The 15,666-nt window shown below is 40.4% G+C and overlaps 3 protein-coding genes and 1 long non-coding RNA gene across 7 annotated transcripts; 2 read left to right on the top strand and 2 right to left on the bottom strand.

Moving 5' to 3' along the window:
• Positions 1 to 34: 34 nt before the first annotated feature.
• eif2ak1 (eukaryotic translation initiation factor 2-alpha kinase 1) lies at positions 35 to 4,754 on the bottom strand. 2 transcript variants are annotated; one of them, XM_025057719.1, is made up of 11 exons: positions 4,435 to 4,754; positions 3,227 to 3,394; positions 2,642 to 2,778; positions 2,303 to 2,337; positions 2,125 to 2,224; positions 1,961 to 2,041; positions 1,780 to 1,873; positions 1,548 to 1,599; positions 1,052 to 1,460; positions 718 to 823; positions 35 to 189 (listed from the first exon to the last, which is right to left on the bottom strand). In XM_025057719.1, exons 1-11 carry the CDS (start codon positions 4,595 to 4,597, stop codon positions 71 to 73), a joined length of 1,464 nt encoding a protein of 487 aa, XP_024913487.1. In that variant the 5' UTR covers positions 4,598 to 4,754; the 3' UTR covers positions 35 to 70. The 2 variants fall into 2 exon arrangements, with proteins under 2 accessions (XP_024913487.1, XP_024913488.1); XM_025057720.1 differs by lacking the exon at positions 35 to 189 and having other exon boundaries at positions 330 to 823; positions 1,064 to 1,460; positions 4,435 to 4,748.
• Positions 4,755 to 5,234: 480 nt separating this feature from the next.
• On the top strand, positions 5,235 to 9,725 carry pms2 (PMS1 homolog 2, mismatch repair system component). Its single transcript, XM_008315096.3, has 14 exons — positions 5,235 to 5,432; positions 5,620 to 5,759; positions 5,835 to 5,921; positions 6,006 to 6,108; positions 6,189 to 6,372; positions 6,667 to 6,834; positions 6,923 to 7,020; positions 7,261 to 7,360; positions 7,504 to 7,588; positions 7,671 to 8,658; positions 8,731 to 8,898; positions 9,015 to 9,115; positions 9,192 to 9,361; positions 9,448 to 9,725. Exons 1-14 carry the CDS (start codon positions 5,419 to 5,421, stop codon positions 9,589 to 9,591), a joined length of 2,550 nt encoding a protein of 849 aa, XP_008313318.1. The 5' UTR covers positions 5,235 to 5,418; the 3' UTR covers positions 9,592 to 9,725.
• On the bottom strand, positions 9,474 to 13,194 carry LOC112487341 (uncharacterized). The gene is made up of 3 exons (XR_003050359.1): positions 13,074 to 13,194; positions 12,869 to 12,974; positions 9,474 to 9,598 (listed from the first exon to the last, which is right to left on the bottom strand). It is a non-coding gene; the product is annotated as an uncharacterized LOC112487341 (long non-coding RNA).
• On the top strand, positions 10,229 to 15,422 carry rsph10b (radial spoke head 10 homolog B). 3 transcript variants are annotated; one of them, XM_017034370.2, is made up of 17 exons: positions 10,229 to 10,807; positions 11,002 to 11,077; positions 11,149 to 11,217; positions 11,415 to 11,588; positions 11,879 to 11,964; positions 12,050 to 12,170; positions 12,386 to 12,562; positions 12,643 to 12,742; positions 12,891 to 13,006; positions 13,098 to 13,284; positions 13,387 to 13,489; positions 13,679 to 13,758; positions 13,837 to 13,985; positions 14,263 to 14,367; positions 14,450 to 14,605; positions 14,713 to 14,809; positions 14,884 to 15,422. In XM_017034370.2, the coding sequence occupies exons 1-17, from the start codon at positions 10,503 to 10,505 to the stop codon at positions 15,033 to 15,035; spliced, it is 2,253 nt and encodes a 750-aa protein (XP_016889859.1). In that variant the 5' UTR covers positions 10,229 to 10,502; the 3' UTR covers positions 15,036 to 15,422. The 3 variants fall into 3 exon arrangements, with proteins under 3 accessions (XP_016889859.1, XP_016889858.1, XP_016889857.1); XM_017034369.2 differs by having other exon boundaries at positions 13,384 to 13,489; XM_017034368.2 differs by having other exon boundaries at positions 13,366 to 13,489.
• Positions 15,423 to 15,666: the final 244 nt, after the last annotated feature.

Here is a 15,666-nt window from a genome sequence, read left to right as displayed (position 1 = left end):
CATCAGTAAAAGCCACAGGACACAGCAACAGAGACTCGAACAGAACCGATTTCAAACAGGAAAAATAAAATCATCGTCCTACCTTCAGGTCCCGGTGCATGATTCCTCTGGAGTGAATGTATTCAACTCCCTCCAGTATGTTTCTCAGCAGGCAGAGAGCATGTTCAGTATCAACACAGCTGTAGGGATCTGGAAGTAGAATCAGTGGGTGTAGTCAATCAGCTTAAACAAGTAAAAGTGTTTTTGCTTGTGATTTCATAGCAAGGTAGCAATGCTAACCGCTATACGGTGCACTGGAGACTATCCAGTAACACATCCCTCTGAAAGAGGAGTAAACTATCCAGTAACACATCCCTCTGAAAGCAGAAAAGTAAATCTTTCAACAAAATCCGTTTAACTTTGTATCCAATGAAAAATGACTTTTTTTTGCCACAACCTCCAGGCTAAATATCATAGTGTTACAAGGAGTGTTGACCTACTGAGAAAAAAAAGGTACCGTAATAAAAGTATTTTGGATTGTAACACTCTGTGAGAGGCAGATCATTTACATGAACACACTCCAAAGGTGGTGACATTCATTAAGACAAAGACCTGCTGCTTTTAACGTTTTTGCAGGTGTGGTCAAACTGTGCTTTGGTGCCCTTCTGTGGTGGCGCCTCATATCTGCCATGACATAACATAATGCAAGACAAATGTTGTATTTTTAAAGTATCTGACCTTTGTTTCCTTCACCCCTGGGCCTGGCGTTCCTCTCAGAGATCCACTCCTTCAGTGAACGTTCACATAGCTGCATCTGGATGTAGAGCATCAGCTGGAACTGCACCTGCACAGATCAAATGTATCAAACGTTAAAAAAATATTTGGACATTTTGACACAGTTGACTTTTAACACCTTGAATGTTTCCTGGGCAAATGATACATAATAAAAAAATAGTTCGTCTTATTTTTTAATTTTAAGTCATGTTTCATGAGTGTTGCTAGGTCTTCTTCCAAAGATTCCTGCTCTAACTTGAAGTAATTTGCAAAGAGCTGACTTTTGTGACCAACTGACTTTTGGACCCACATCATTAGAAGACTTGTGTGAGCGCTGGTCAGTCCACTGCAAACAGTCTTTGTCAATACAGGAGTTGTTGTTCAGCTCCATGCTGCTCCTGCTGGACTCCTCCTCCAACAACACAGAGCTGTCCCAGCCCATGGCAGGACATTTGGAGCTTTTCAGGGGAGTCCTCTTTCCCAGGAAGACACAGGGAACAAAGTTCTCAGGTATGCCATGTCTGGTCTTGGGACACACTATCTGGCCCACATCTAGAGTTGGGACTAGAGCTTGGACTGATTTTTTGTCGCTTTCAGAGTCATCAATTGTTACGGTGGCAGCAGCAGCAGCTGAAGTTTCTTGACTGAGGCTTTGGAAAACTATGGAGGAGCCATGGCTGCTGTTGTCAGGGCTCTGCCCACCAGGACTGCAACACAAAACATGACAGCCACTTAGTCGAAGAGAAGATTGATCCTAATAATTAAGTGGATGTTAAAATCCACCTTCATCCCACCTGTCACGTTCTGCAGGTGACTCCAGTGCAGGCAGATGAGGCTCTGTAGGACCTGTGGCAATTTAAAGGTATTTATTTGAATGTATCAATGAAGCTTATCTACTGGTAGTACATTTTTATATGTATACACATTCTGTCCATTCCTCATGAGAGGACTTCATGAGGTTCAAAGGCAAACTGCATGAGGTCTTGTACCCATCCCACAAAATGCACACACCCCAAGTAAACATACTTGCAGTCGGTTGTACATGCTCCATCCAAGCAGTGTGATAACCAACTACGTTGACATGATGAAGACTGGACAACACCTTTACTTCCCTGAGCACCTACGACAAAATGACCAGACATTTTTTTCAGCACAAACTTTGACAGTAATTATGTCACTGGACCATGAAGATAACAATGGTTGTTACCTTCATACAGTCATCCTTGGACACTTTTTTGATTAGAATTTTCTTCACAGCATAATGTTGTCCATCCAGTTTGTTCATCACCTACAAGGTTATTAAAAACACACTGTGTTTAATGTCTTCTCTTATGTCTTTAACAGAAGGTTGAGAAATAAAAAAATGAATACCTTAAAAACATGCCCATATGATCCTTTACCAAGGCGACAGATTTCTTCAAACTCACTGATGTATCGTGATGTCTGAGCCTGAAATAGTCCTTCTTTTGGCCTGAGGGGAAGACACAGAAATTCTAAATAAAATCCAAAATATTCCTCACAAACAAGATGAAATAAAAATACACTTTACCTTACAGAAGGATTGTGTGGGCTTGCAGCAAGATTCTGCAAAAAAAGACAAAATCAAGTGATTAAAAAAGACTAATACCTTCTGCAGCCAGGGTTTTTTTTCCTGGGGCTTTTTGACAACCTTCAGGACAGTTTTATCAAATGTAAAGAACACCCCAGCCCGATAATTTTTTTTTCCAACAGCAATAGTATCATCTCTAACTGGTGCAGTGACTCTTTAGTTGCGTTAAGAGAATGACCTGAGCCTAGTTTTAAAATAAATAAAGTTTATGGCTCTTTAAAAACAATTCTAAATGACAGAGAACTCTAGTTTTGGACTCCATGGTGTCATATAGTTTACCTGTGGGTACAATGAAGAAGTGGCAGCATTAAGCAGCTCTGTGAAGGCCCGGTTGTGCTGCAGTCTGACTGTGCTGAACTCATCACTTATGGCCAGTGGAGAGAGGAGGTTCATGGCTGCTAAACGCTGGCCAATGACTGTTAGAAAGGAAACAACATCATGTGTGAATACACTGCAAATACAGTGTACAGTCTTTAAATGTTGACTGTGGTCTGTGATAGAACTGGGTTTGTGTTGGTCATTATTTTCAGCTCAAACATGAAGGCTTATCAGCCTTGAATTGGGGATCTGAACAATGTATACTTAAATTTAGATGAATATCAATTTTCCTGTTTCTTCTTTCGTGCCAGATTAGCAGCACAACAAACACAGGTAGAGTGACATTTCATCCAATGATCCAGTGAAGTACAGGTTTGTATACAGTTTGCATTAGAGTAATTAAAAAAAATTATTTCAATACATTTATAATAAAATTCAATTGAATCCAGTTGAAAATCTAAATCAATTCTGGATATCGGTCAGCACACCAGTTTGACTCTAAAATAGTGATATAGAGCTTAAAAAATATAATTTTAAAACTCCTACCCTTAAACAGCACATGTGCCCGTGAAGGGTTACTCTCATAGACAAAGCACAGATGCTCCAGAAGCGATCCCAGGAGTAGATGGTTGGGAATGGCAGAGGCAAACTCATGGATGGACGGATAATGTTGACCAGCCATCAACACCTCGTTGTTATTATCTGTGTCTGAAGCTGAGTGAAAACGTCAAGAAAAGATCATTATTTTATACTTAAAAGTCTTAATAAAATGAATTCCCTCTTGAAGTTTTCTAATCAGGTAATTTAATACAAAGAAGCATCTTACCTTCTTCAATAACTTTGGCAATCATTTCAACTAAGTTTTTCTCCTTTAGGTCCATCTTGGTCAGCATAAAATACTCTTTTTGATACAATATTAAGTCATCAGAACTGAAGTAATGATCATCCTTTTCACCTCAAAGCCACTAAAAGAGCTCATCTTGATTATACATAAAGGGCGGCGTGTGCAGAGCTTATCTGTCCGCTCCAGTCGTCTACACCTACTGCACCATGTAAACATGACCAGCCCACTGAGGCACATGGTCACCGTGTCTGGGGCAAAAGAATAAGAGGCCGTTTTACTTAAAACAAAAAACAAACAAACCCTGAACTAACTAATAGAGTATATGTACTGACTGCCACTAGGGGGAGCGATCTACATTCAAATTATATCTAACCAAGATTTAACGTCACAATAATCCTGGACTTCATCCAAAGCTTTGAACCATGTGACACAAACCATGTTACAACAACAAACAGTCAAGTCAAAAACAGCATAACAGTTAACGTTACAGATACTGTGATTATTTAATTTATTTTAATTATTTTATTAAACAATTCTGAGTTAATTCATGTTGTTTGTTTCTAGTGTGACTGTACAAGGTTGAATGAGACAAAGCTTTTAAATTTATTGTTGTAAGGGATATACTAATATAGCTGGCATAATGATGTTTTTATCTCGATAATGTTGAAATTAAATTGTAAAACACTCAAAAATCCAATATCCTTCTCAATATATATTTAATATAATAATGAATGATATAGATTATATTACTACCTTTATATGCGTTTTGAATATGGGCTGTACAATTAAATTCGAGTTTTCACCTCACGTACAGCTTAAAATGTAATAAGGAAAATGTGTTTTCCTTATGTGTACGGATTTAAGATACTGGGAAATGGCTTTATATATAAGGCAATCAATATCTACTTACTGTCAAAGTGTACATCGTCGTCTTCTTCATTTGCTAAACTTAGCAAACTCTCGCTGACTTCGTGCCGTTTTGTAGTTTTAATGTTATTTAGAGCAAAAAAATGACTTCCATTACCGGAACATTCTTCCGACTGGAACAAACCACGTTTAGAAGAAGCGAACATGTTTGAAAATCATGCGAATGTCGAATACTTGTCTCTAAAACAAATGCGACTACCCCATATCTCTAGTGAGACGTTTTAAAATACAAATTAAACTCTCGCTTCAACAGCTGTTACTACATGAATGTGTCGGAATACTGAACTATCCCTAAACAGCCATAAGCAGAACCATGATACACAAAGCTATAAACGGCCAGAAGCCGCTTAAGGGGCCGTCTGAGAAAAGACAACAAGAGACTTTGGTTTATTATTTAAAAATAGATTTCAGGGTAAACAACGCCAATCAAAGTTACCACACCAATACGATTATGACCTCAGGGAAACAAAGTTGACGTGTTGAAAATTTTGACATAGGACTGCAAAACGGAATTCTTTCTTCTTTTTGTGTAAATATGACGTACTCGCAGATGAACCCTTGCAAGGTGAAAGTTCACATTGATGATGAAATTTACACGTTTCATGGCAATCGTTTTAACAAAACATATGAATTAAAATTGATTATATTCGCACTAAAACCATTGGTTACTTTAATGTTTTTCATGTACTTACATGTGGGTAACACAATTTGCTTTGACTTTTTAACGCAATAATCGAATTGCGCAGTTGTGGGCACCAGTGACGTTCGCGAACACCAAGAGCGGACTGCGCGGTTTGGCTTCTCGTTTGTGTTTATATCAACACAGAGGCGCAAAAAGGCGTTAAATCCCACAAAATATATAGTGACTTATTATAAACCCCTCAATTCTAGGCTGTCTATTTCTATAATAACATGACGTAATTTATAAAACTTTAATAACATTATCTTCGTTCTTCAGGCTTTGAAGATGTCTGACGCATGGTGAGGTCCCTGTCATTGTGTTTGCATACACTTTGTTAATGCAAAGTGTAAAGTTTTCTTATATATGCAATCTGATGTTTCGTTGATGCTTTGAAGCATGCAAGGTGTAAATCTGTCAACAACCCTGGTGTCTCAAAGTAAAGAGAAATGATAAATGGTCATTTATTTTCCTCTCCCGTCTTTTCAGCCCTGACCCTGCTGGAGCCATTAAGGCTATTGACAAGAACTCAGTGCATCAGATCTGTTCAGGACAGGTGGTTTTGACTTTAGCCACAGCTGTCAAAGAGCTGGTTGAGAACAGCATTGATGCAGGGGCCACCAACATTGGTGAGTCAAGCGCTATGCTCTTTTGTTTCTGACACGATTGGATCGTTGAATTAAACCTTGTACACGTTGTTGCAGATGTGAAACTAAAGGAGTGTGGAGTAGAGCTTGTGGAGGTGTCAGACAATGGTAAAGGTGTGGAGGAGGCCAACTTTGAAGGACTGAGTGAGTGTCAAAAATATCTAGTAAATAATGCAGGTCTGCTTTTCCTTTTGTTGATAAAGTGACATGTTTTTGTCTTTTCCGCAGCATTAAAACACCACACATCAAAGCTCAGGGATTTTTCTGACCTCATTCATGTGGAAACATTTGGTTTCAGAGGAGAAGCCCTTAGTTCTTTATGTGCTCTTAGGTAAAACACTCTCATTTTGACATTTGCTTGCAATAAAATTTTGAAATGTCACTTAATATAGTTGACTTACTTTTCCCCAGTGACCTGAGTGTGGTGACTTGTCATGAGTCTATGCAAGTGGGAACGAAGCTAGTGTTTGACCACAAAGGTCATCTAGTGCAGCGTTCACCTCAGCCTCGCCAGCAGGGCACCACAGTGAGTCTACTGCAGCTTTTTGCCACACTTCCTGTGCGACACAAGGAGTTCCAGCGCAATATTAAAAAGGTTGGTCAACCAAGAGTCATTCACATACATCAGTAAAGTTCAACACCATTTCGACTGCAGTAACTAGGAATTTTGAAGGCCTAAAACATGTTGCAAAGAATTTGATTCCGTGTTTTTTTCCTGTGGAAACAATTTGGAAACGTAATTAAAATTTTGTGAATTTTTCTTTAGTCAATATTGAGGGTGAATGCATGGAGCATACAATGATTGTCTATACTTCAGCATATCAACAAAGTACTAGTTTTGGGGTGAAAAGCACGTAGGTAAGTTTGCTGTGTTCATAACGTTTTGTAGGAATATGCCAAAATGCTCCACGTCCTGCAGTCGTACTGCATCATCTCAACAGGGGTCCGAATCACCTGCTCCAACCAAAATGAGAAAGGAAAGCGCAGCACGGTCCTCAGCACCAACGGCAGCCACAGTATGAGAGACAACATAGGAGCTATTTTTGGTCCAAAACAGGTTGAAACACTTTAGGAATATTAACATTTGTACATTTAACTGCAGAAGAATGTCAGCATTTAAGACCTGGAACCACATTTTTCCACAGCTACAGACTCTTCTGCCCTTTGAACAAATGTCTCCTTCTGAAAACATCGTTGAAGAATATGGACTGAATGATGCTGAGCTTCCTAAGCAGCTATTCACGTAAGTTACTGAGAAAACCCATGTTCTTCTCCCTGTTATCTTCATCTCTGTATCAAGTGCTGTGAAATTAATGTCAATGGTGATATTAATGTTAATCTTATTATATTTATGACATGCACATTGATACACATACTGTTTTATACACACAGTGGGAAATACAATTTCAGACCCTGTGAATAATCAGAATAAAAATGTAACCTGTTCGACAGCTGTAGTATTAGAAGTTGTGTACTTCTGCAGCATCACAGGTTTTGTGTCACGTGCTGACCATGGTGTTGGAAGAAGTGCTACAGACCGACAGTTTTACTTCGTCAACAACAGACCATGTGATCCACTCAAGGTAATTTAGAACTAGACTAAATTTTAAAAAAATCTTATACTTTATCAAATTTGTCTTTAAAAAATCTCCAGAATTAGATATAATTCCTAACAAAGCAAATGTAAAGTTCCAAACCCATAGATTTGTGGTTTATATTTACTCAGGTGACCAAAGTTGTGAATGAGGTCTACCACATGTACAACAGACATCAGTATCCATTTGTTGCGTTGAATATAGCTGTCGCTTCAGGTGAGAAAACCACCATCAAAAACCTAGTCTAAGGCGCATCGACTTTATTGACGTCATACTTTTGTCTGTCTTGTTTTTCCAGAATGTGTGGATGTGAACGTGACTCCGGACAAACGTCAGATTTTCCTGCAGGAGGAGAAGCTGTTGCTGGCCATTCTGAAGAGCTCCCTTATCACTCTGTATGAGGCCGGAGCAAATAAAATCAGCCTCAACTACACACACGTGCCAAGCTCCAAATCTTTAGACGTCACAGCTAACATTTGTCACATTGTCCCTTCAGAGGAGAACATCCAAGAACATTTAGGATCAGAGTTACAGAGTCCAAAGGTATCCCTGAATCTGGCCAACCTTAAAGCTGTCTTTTCAAATCATTACAGCACAAATGCTGGGAGCAAAACAGGTACAGCGAAGGCAGCAAATGGCAGTAACAACAGTGGGCCAGCACAGAAAACTCTGCAGTCGTTCTTCAAGTCTGAAGTCAAACCTTCAGTTTCAGACTGCAGTTTAAAATCACCTCTGAAATCTGAGAAATCTGTACTTGATGGTTTCAGGTACAGGAACAAGTCAAGTGGTGATGCAGAGGAGGAAAAAGACAGTCCTTTGCTCATGACTGCAATCACAGAACTTAAATGTTCTGGTCTGGAGGCGAGTTTTCCTGGAGCCATTGACGTTCCTGATGACAAAGATAAAGAAATGTTTGATGATGATGTTCACACCGAGGAGCCAGAGGCACAGTCTGAGCCTTTTGCTTCAAAAGAGGACTTTCTTTTGAGCCCGGATACAAAAAGGGCCAAGGTAGAACATCCACAGAACCCCAGAGAACATAAATCCACTCCCCTAAGTAACGTCTCTGCTGAATCCTTGAACAACAAGTTGGACGCTCCTGTTTGTCAGCAGAGAACAACAGTAACTCTACAGTTCTCTTTACAAGAGCTTGAAGGAAAAATCCAGAGGATGAAGAACCAGCAGAGACAAAAGGCAGTTGATGAGCTTCGATACCGACGCTTCAAGGCCAAAATCAACCCTGGAGAGAACCAGAGTGCAGAGGAGGAGCTGAAGAAGGAGATCAGGTCAGAGCTGACTGCTGTGACAAGTAACTCTCTCTGAACCTGAGTCGTTAAACCTAATGTTTATCTCTGCAGCAAAGACATGTTCAAAGAGATGGAGATCATTGGTCAGTTCAACCTGGGCTTCATCATCACCAAGCTCAACTCAGACATCTTTATGATCGACCAGCACGCCACAGATGAGAAGTACAACTTTGAGATGCTGCAGCAGCACACGGTCCTACAAGGACAGAAACTCATCATGTAAGAGTCTCAAACCCTGGTGTCAAATTAGCTGCAGACTAAGACTAAGGAACCACATCAAACCTCAAGGACCAATTATGGCAATAAATGAAATTGTGTTTTTTGTGTATTTGCAGCCCTCAGAAACTCCAGCTCACAGCTGTCAGTGAGAACATTCTCATGGAGAACATTGAGATTTTTAGAAAGAACGGCTTTGAGTTTCAGATCGAGGAAGAAGGTAGCATACGAATAATTTCATTTGTCTTTTTTTTTTTATTTGAATATTCTCACATTTGTTTTTGTCCTGGCTGCAGCTCAGGTGATGGAGAGGGTCAAACTGGTGTCTCTGCCCACCAGTAAGAACTGGACATTTGGTCCAGCTGATATCGAGGAGTTGATCTTCATGTTGACAGACAGTCCGGGCGTCATGTGCCGACCGTCCAGAGTCAGACAGATGTTTGCCTCCAGAGCCTGTCGAAAATCTGTGGGTTTGGAAACATTCTAGCTCTTGGCTTTAATAAAGAGTGGTTCTAATGTTCTCACGTCTGTTCCTGTTACTTTGATATTCAGATCATGATCGGCACAGCCCTGAGTGTCAGCGAGATGAAGAAGCTCGTCGTCCACATGGGGGAAATTGAGCATCCTTGGAACTGCCCGCATGGTCGGCCCACCATGAGACACCTGGCCAACCTGGACATCATCTCCCCAGACTGACCTGGACCTGAACCAGGACAGAAAGACACACTGGAGACATTGCTGTTCACTTCACTGTTCAGATTCCAAATGTTTGTGTTTTTGATAAATATGTTTCAAGATGTTTTGTCATTTAGGTTTTTTTTACATTAATGTACATTTTTTATTGAAAATAAATAAATAAACAATGTCTCATCATTGTCATCAGACATGTTTGAACATAAGGGTTTATAAAGACTTAAAAAAGAAAGTTTTATAGAATTTTTGACACAATGTCAAATGAGAAATGGACACAGCCTGGAAGATCATTTTTAAGTTTTAATTGCGATTTTTTTTTTGTTGCTAAACTTGAACTTTATCTTTATTTTTCATTAGCCTACAAAGTGTGCCATCTTAAATACCTGACAAGAAAATCCCTTGATCAAAAACATTTGAATTATAAAGTACTTTTACAAAGGTGTATGCATTTTGTTTTTGTTATTTTTTGCCATCTCCAATTCTCTGATTCTGCCAAATCACAATCAAACTTTATCGATCAGACACAAACACTTCAGTATATTTGTTCTAAAAAACTCGCTGACGTTTTTTGACCCAGCAACCCTGCCGTAGTCAAAAGCGTCCTAGGCGTTTCTATGGCGACGAGCCTCCGCCGTGCGTTAGAAACAACTCGGTAGGTAGACAAACCAATTCGACTTTGTTGATTGTAATTGACCGTAAAATGTTTAATAATGGTAATAATACATTTTTGTAAAACGGAAATACAAGAAAATAATCCTTTGAATCCTTTGAAAAGGACAAAAGAAAAATCAGCGGAAAATATACTATGATTTGTAAAAACTGCCGTAAAACATCAGGGAGAGACGAAAAACATAACTGCTGCGACAGGAGCCGAAATACAAAGTTAGATTTAAACAAAATAACACAAAAACAACATGTCACAGGTAGAAGAGGAAGCAGATAAGGACAAAAACTTAGCGACGTGTTCTGACAACTCAGAGGAACAGTTTTCTGAAGTCAAAGAGAGTCCAACTGAGGAAGAGGAGCAACAAGGAGACGAGGAGAGAAACAGTGATCGACCTCAGGAGGAAAGGGAGGAACAACAGGAGGAAAAACAACAGGAGGAGCAAGAGGAGGAACATGGGGAAGACAAGGAAGGACAGGACGAGGAAAGGGAGGAAGAGGAAGAAGATGAGGAGGATTTCCAACTACCTGCACTACTCAGGATAAATATTGAAAAGTAAGCCAAGAATTCTTTCTTTACACATTTTCTGATCACCATCCTTTTTCTTCTAACCTCTTCCTTTATTCCCTTCCTTCCTGCTGTCCTTTCTCTCGCCTTCCCTCACTTCAATTACCTCTCTCTCCCTTCTTTGCCTCTCTTTCCTTACCTCCCTCCCTCCCTTCACCCTCTGGTGTTTCTGGTATGGACAGATATGAAGGAGAAACAAAAGAGGAGCTGCCTCATGGAAAGGGCGTTGCGTGTTTTGAAGGAGGTCACATGTTCACGGTAAAATACAGCATTAAAAAAAAGTGAGACTAAATGAAAGTGTGATACTAATTTATTTGAACTATTTTCAGGGCACATTCAGCAAAGGACTCATGGATGGACATGGTGTCTTCACATGGTCAAAGGGCATGAAATATGAGGTACAGTAAAGGTTTTCAAGGGGGAGGGCTGATTTTGTTTTGTACGCCATCAATCATTTTCACATTTGACATAAATTATATTTTATATATGATGAACATACTGCTACATTAGTCCATCACGGCCTAAAACACGATAAGGAAGTATCATTGTTCTGGTGATTTCATAACTGATATGGAAATGTCCTGGGACTGAACAGGGAGAATTTGTGTCCAACATGCCCATGGGTCAGGGCACTTACACGTGGGCCAACGGCAGTTCCTACACAGGGGAAATCTACAACGGAAAGCGACACGGAACTGGGTCCTACACCTGTATCAAATATGGAGTGTCCTATATCGGGCAGTGGGATCAGGGCAAAAGGCACGGACAGGTCTGCTGGTCTGACTTCATATTATTAATATCATTTCACTGACCTAATGCTACAGCAGGACTAACTGTTAGCTGTCATGTTGGATAAAACTTTTGCCAAATGTTAAGGCCAACTTTAGCTAACATTAGGCCAAGTCTTTGTTATCCTTTATATAGTATATTTTTACTGTCTTATTTCTAGACTACCTCAGTTATCAGAGCTGTGTGTGCTGTTTTTATACAGTGTGTACGTACATAACAGACAAGAGGGAAGGACCTACAGGGATAAATACGTGTTTATTCCTCTCTTAGGGTGTGATGTTTTTCAACGGGTCTAAGACATCCTGGTACAAAGGAGAGTGGGTGAAGAACAGCAGACAGGGATCTGGAGACAGATGGTTGTTATGGATTCATATGTGGTTTAAATTCACCAGCAACTCTGTAACCTTGATTATTAAAGGAAACATCCTTTGTTTTTAACAGCTTTCCCTCTGGTAACACCTACTCTGGAGAGTGGAAGAACAATCTCAGGCATGGGGAGGGCACCATGAAGTGGATGAAGCTGGGGCAGGAGTATGTGGGCATGTGGCAGAACGGGGTGCAGGTATTTAAGAAATCCACAGAAATGTCCATAGAGGACACATGTGCTACTGCTTTACTCTTACATCTTGTGGTCAATTTATGTAACTAAAGATTTTTAAACATTGATATCGACTAATCGACAAAAATCACAAACTAAACACAGACTAAGGAAGACTAATTTACTAATGTAAACACGTACTAATTTATTTGATGTTCCTGCTGGGACTGCTCCAACAGCATGGACTGGGAACACATGTCTGGATCCTGAGGAGGACAGACATTTCCCAGTATTCCCGGAATAATCGTTACACGGGGGATTTTGTCCACGGCCAGAGGCACGGACACGGAACGTTTTTCTACGCTGGAGGTGCCGTCTATGAAGGCGAGTGGAGGAACAATAAGAAACATGGGAAGGTACTGTGGAGACATGACACCGTCAGGATGTACAGTGAAAAAGGTTCCTCTTGTAACCATGGTGATGATGTGAATCACAGGGTAAATTCACATTTAAGGACGGACATGTTTTTGAAGGACAGTTTGTGGATGATCGTATGACCAACATGAACGGGAACCGAGCACTGACTCCTCTCTGTGGTAAAGTACTTTTCTATTGATTGATATGCAGGTTAATCCACACATGGGTTTTTTCAGATTGGTTGTTGTAAAACCATAATATAAGCTGCAGAGTTATTTTAGTGAGATACCGTGACAGAACCTTACCTTCTCCCCACTCCTGTCACAGGTGCCGTTCTTCTGTCTCGCAGTGGTTCCTCCGTCTTGGGGCCAGATATGACCTTGAACATTGAACGTCTCCTGGAGAACATCCCTGAGAAAAGGCGTCAAAACGAGCTCAAACAGGTTCAAATTCACAGTCATTAGCAGAACAAGTTCAAAATACAAAAAATAAAAATATTTACTGTCATACATGTTCTTGTCCCTGTGTTTGCAGGTGGAGTTTGCTGTTCTGAGGAACAACGCAGAGCTGAGGTCCATCTACAGCTTCTACAGCAGACTGGGTTCCACCGGGTCGCCAAACAACATCTTCCTGCTGTCGCGTCTGCAGCTGTGGCGTCTGCTGAAAGACTGTTACATCCACCATGACATCACTCTGACAGAGATCGACCGTTTAATCAGTGGTGAGAACGACGGTCGTGTCGCTGTGGTTGAGATGAGATTCAGTCAGGTGCTTTGACTTAGACTGGACTTCTCACTTATAGTTGTTGTGTGTCTCCCAGAAGACACAGAAAAAAACAACCACTCACCTTTCACCTCCATTCCGCTGCGTGGACTCCTGAGCTGTTTTGTCATCATTGCCTATCACATCCTAAGTGAGGACATGGAGTAAGACAACCATACACCTCTACCTCTGATACTAATATTAGTTATATATATATATATATATATAATATTATATTTGTGTCATATCATATCTTTATGGTCGGTGATGAAAGCAACCACAGCAACATTCTGCCATTTCAGGTTGAAGTCTTACCAAGGCCAAAACCTTGTCATCATTTTCTTTTTCCACAGCTCTCCAAAGTACCTTCTGGCTGCCTGTCTGTCCAAACTGCTGATAGAAGACATCCTCCCTAATGCCAAGAGGGTGAAAGGTCCTTCCATCACATCATTGAATGGCTGGATTAACACACTCAGACTAGTCTGGCGTTAACTGCAGCTGTGTTTTGTAGGTTTTGTCTTTCGACTTCCTGACTGTTCAGCCACGACCATGACATACATGAAGAGGTGCTGGGAGGTCTACCATATCTACGGCAGACTCTATGCGGGCTCCACTGATGACAAGATGATGACCTACAGACATCTGCTGTGGCTGTACAGGGTATTTTACCGCTGTATAGATAGAGCTTATGTTTCTGCGTCAGACAAGGCTGCTGCTTTCAGCAGAAAGACTGTTTCTGCAGTATAACAAACGAAAATCAAGGTCAAGTCCCGTACCATTCTACAGCAGCTTGACTATTATACAGGTGTTTAGTCAGAAGTCGGGAGTGGCAGACAAGTAGAGAATAAATCCATGTTTTCTAGACACTCTAGTTTGGGCTCCAAATGTATCAAAGTGTCAATACCAAGTGTAAGACCCCAATATATTTTTTAATCAGGATCTCCATCTGTTGGACGACAAGCTGACCACAGTGAAGTTACTGAAGATCATCACCTTGGAGAGTCCTGAACCCAACAATCTGACCTCCAGCCTGAGTCTGAAGGTCACATTCCTACACATGTCGACACCCTGCATCTTCTTCATTGCCAACTAATGGCTGATTGTCTCTTCTGTGATCTTTACAGATAACATTCCTGGAGTTCTTCGAGGTCCTGCTCGGCTCAGCTGAGGTGAAGTGTCCACAGTTCTCTCAGTCCCCAGTGGACATGGAGCAGCCCTCATCCAGGTCTTACACGGACAATAGCGACCGGTCAGAGTTGGAGAGCAGCTCGTTGCTGTCGGTGAGTCAGCATTACTATTTTGTTGACTTACCAAATATCAAATACCAAATGGCAAAACCAAGGAAAATACCATAAACCTTATAAAAATCTAATGTATCTAACCACAGGAAGGAGAATTCACTAACTCCGGAGAGTTTTCCAGTACACAGGAGAGTTCTAGCAGTCTACAAGAAGGCGACTCTGAAGCCCGGCGTCTGTCTGCAGGTGGGTTCTTCTTTTCTTTACGGTTGAATACCAACAAATAGCACTTTTAAAATAAAACATGCATTTCTTCTCAGAACGGAGAGAAGAACGTCAAAGGCAAAGACAGAGAGAGAGAGAAGCCAAACACCAGATGATCCACCAGTTCTTCAATGACTGCTTCTTCCCTGCAGTTGAACATCATCAGCTGATCACCAAAATGATGAAGGAAGAAGGACTAAGTTCGTAGACTTAGCATCACTGTAGCTAAGGGGACAACAGCAGTCACTTGTCGTCCTGAGAAAACTATTTTGTAACGTTTTATGACAATGATGGTTTGTTTTCACCAAACAACCGCGACTGTAGCAGCACAGCGTTTTCCGTGCACAATTCAAGTAAATGTTTCTATACAATGATCAATAATAAAGCCTGACTCAAGTCCACACACTGAGGCTCAGTGATAACACCAGGGTTTCAGCCATTTTCATTTTGTCAACATTGCTTTAGAGTTATATATATATATACACACACTTTTCCAACTTAAGAAAAGCTTAAGTGATAAAAACATCAGATTCTTTTCTAACATTACATACTGACCTTTGACACTTTGGTTTAGTTCAAACAAAGCTTTTCTTAAGTTGGAAAAGTGTATATATATATATGTGTGGTTATATAAACAATGACCCACAACTTAAACATCATAATAAGGTTTAAGTCAGCTTCATTTCGGCCATGGTGCAGTTTCCAAATGACTAAACCAAAAACTGTACTGCCAAACTTTTGATGTAGCAAAATATTCAATCATTTTTAATAATTACAATGTTTTTCATCATTTAAGTTTCAGGATTTGGTTTATTTGAAAGGTCGTAATTTAATTCCAT

The sequence above is a fragment of the Cynoglossus semilaevis genome, chromosome 8 (assembly GCF_000523025.1).
Source record: "Cynoglossus semilaevis isolate Cse_v1.0 chromosome 8, Cse_v1.0, whole genome shotgun sequence".
NCBI classification, from domain to species: Eukaryota; Metazoa; Chordata; class Actinopteri; order Pleuronectiformes; family Cynoglossidae; genus Cynoglossus; species Cynoglossus semilaevis.
Note: the sequence above shows the minus strand (reverse complement) of the source record. Positions and strands in the feature narration are given on the sequence as shown.

Coding starts and splice junctions, on each gene's coding strand:
- rsph10b (XM_017034368.2), top strand. CDS start 10,503: ATGTCACAGGTAGAAGAGGAAGCAGATAAGGACAAAAACTTAGCGACG. Junction 11,965..12,049: donor CAGGGATCTGGAGACAGATG/GTTGTTATGGAT, acceptor TGTTTTTAACAG/CTTTCCCTCTGGTAACACCT. Junction 13,759..13,836: donor TAATGCCAAGAGGGTGAAAG/GTCCTTCCATCA, acceptor TGTGTTTTGTAG/GTTTTGTCTTTCGACTTCCT.
- eif2ak1 (XM_025057719.1), bottom strand. CDS start 4,597: ATGTTCGCTTCTTCTAAACGTGGTTTGTTCCAGTCGGAAGAATGTTCC. Junction 2,779..3,226: donor GGCACATGTGCTGTTTAAGG/GTAGGAGTTTTA, acceptor CCTTTCTAACAG/TCATTGGCCAGCGTTTAGCA. Junction 824..1,051: donor CTAATGATGTGGGTCCAAAA/GTCAGTTGGTCA, acceptor TGATCTGTGCAG/GTGCAGTTCCAGCTGATGCT.
- pms2 (XM_008315096.3), top strand. Junction 7,589..7,670: donor GAATATAGCTGTCGCTTCAG/GTGAGAAAACCA, acceptor TTGTTTTTCCAG/AATGTGTGGATGTGAACGTG. Junction 9,362..9,447: donor CCAGAGCCTGTCGAAAATCT/GTGGGTTTGGAA, acceptor TTTGATATTCAG/ATCATGATCGGCACAGCCCT.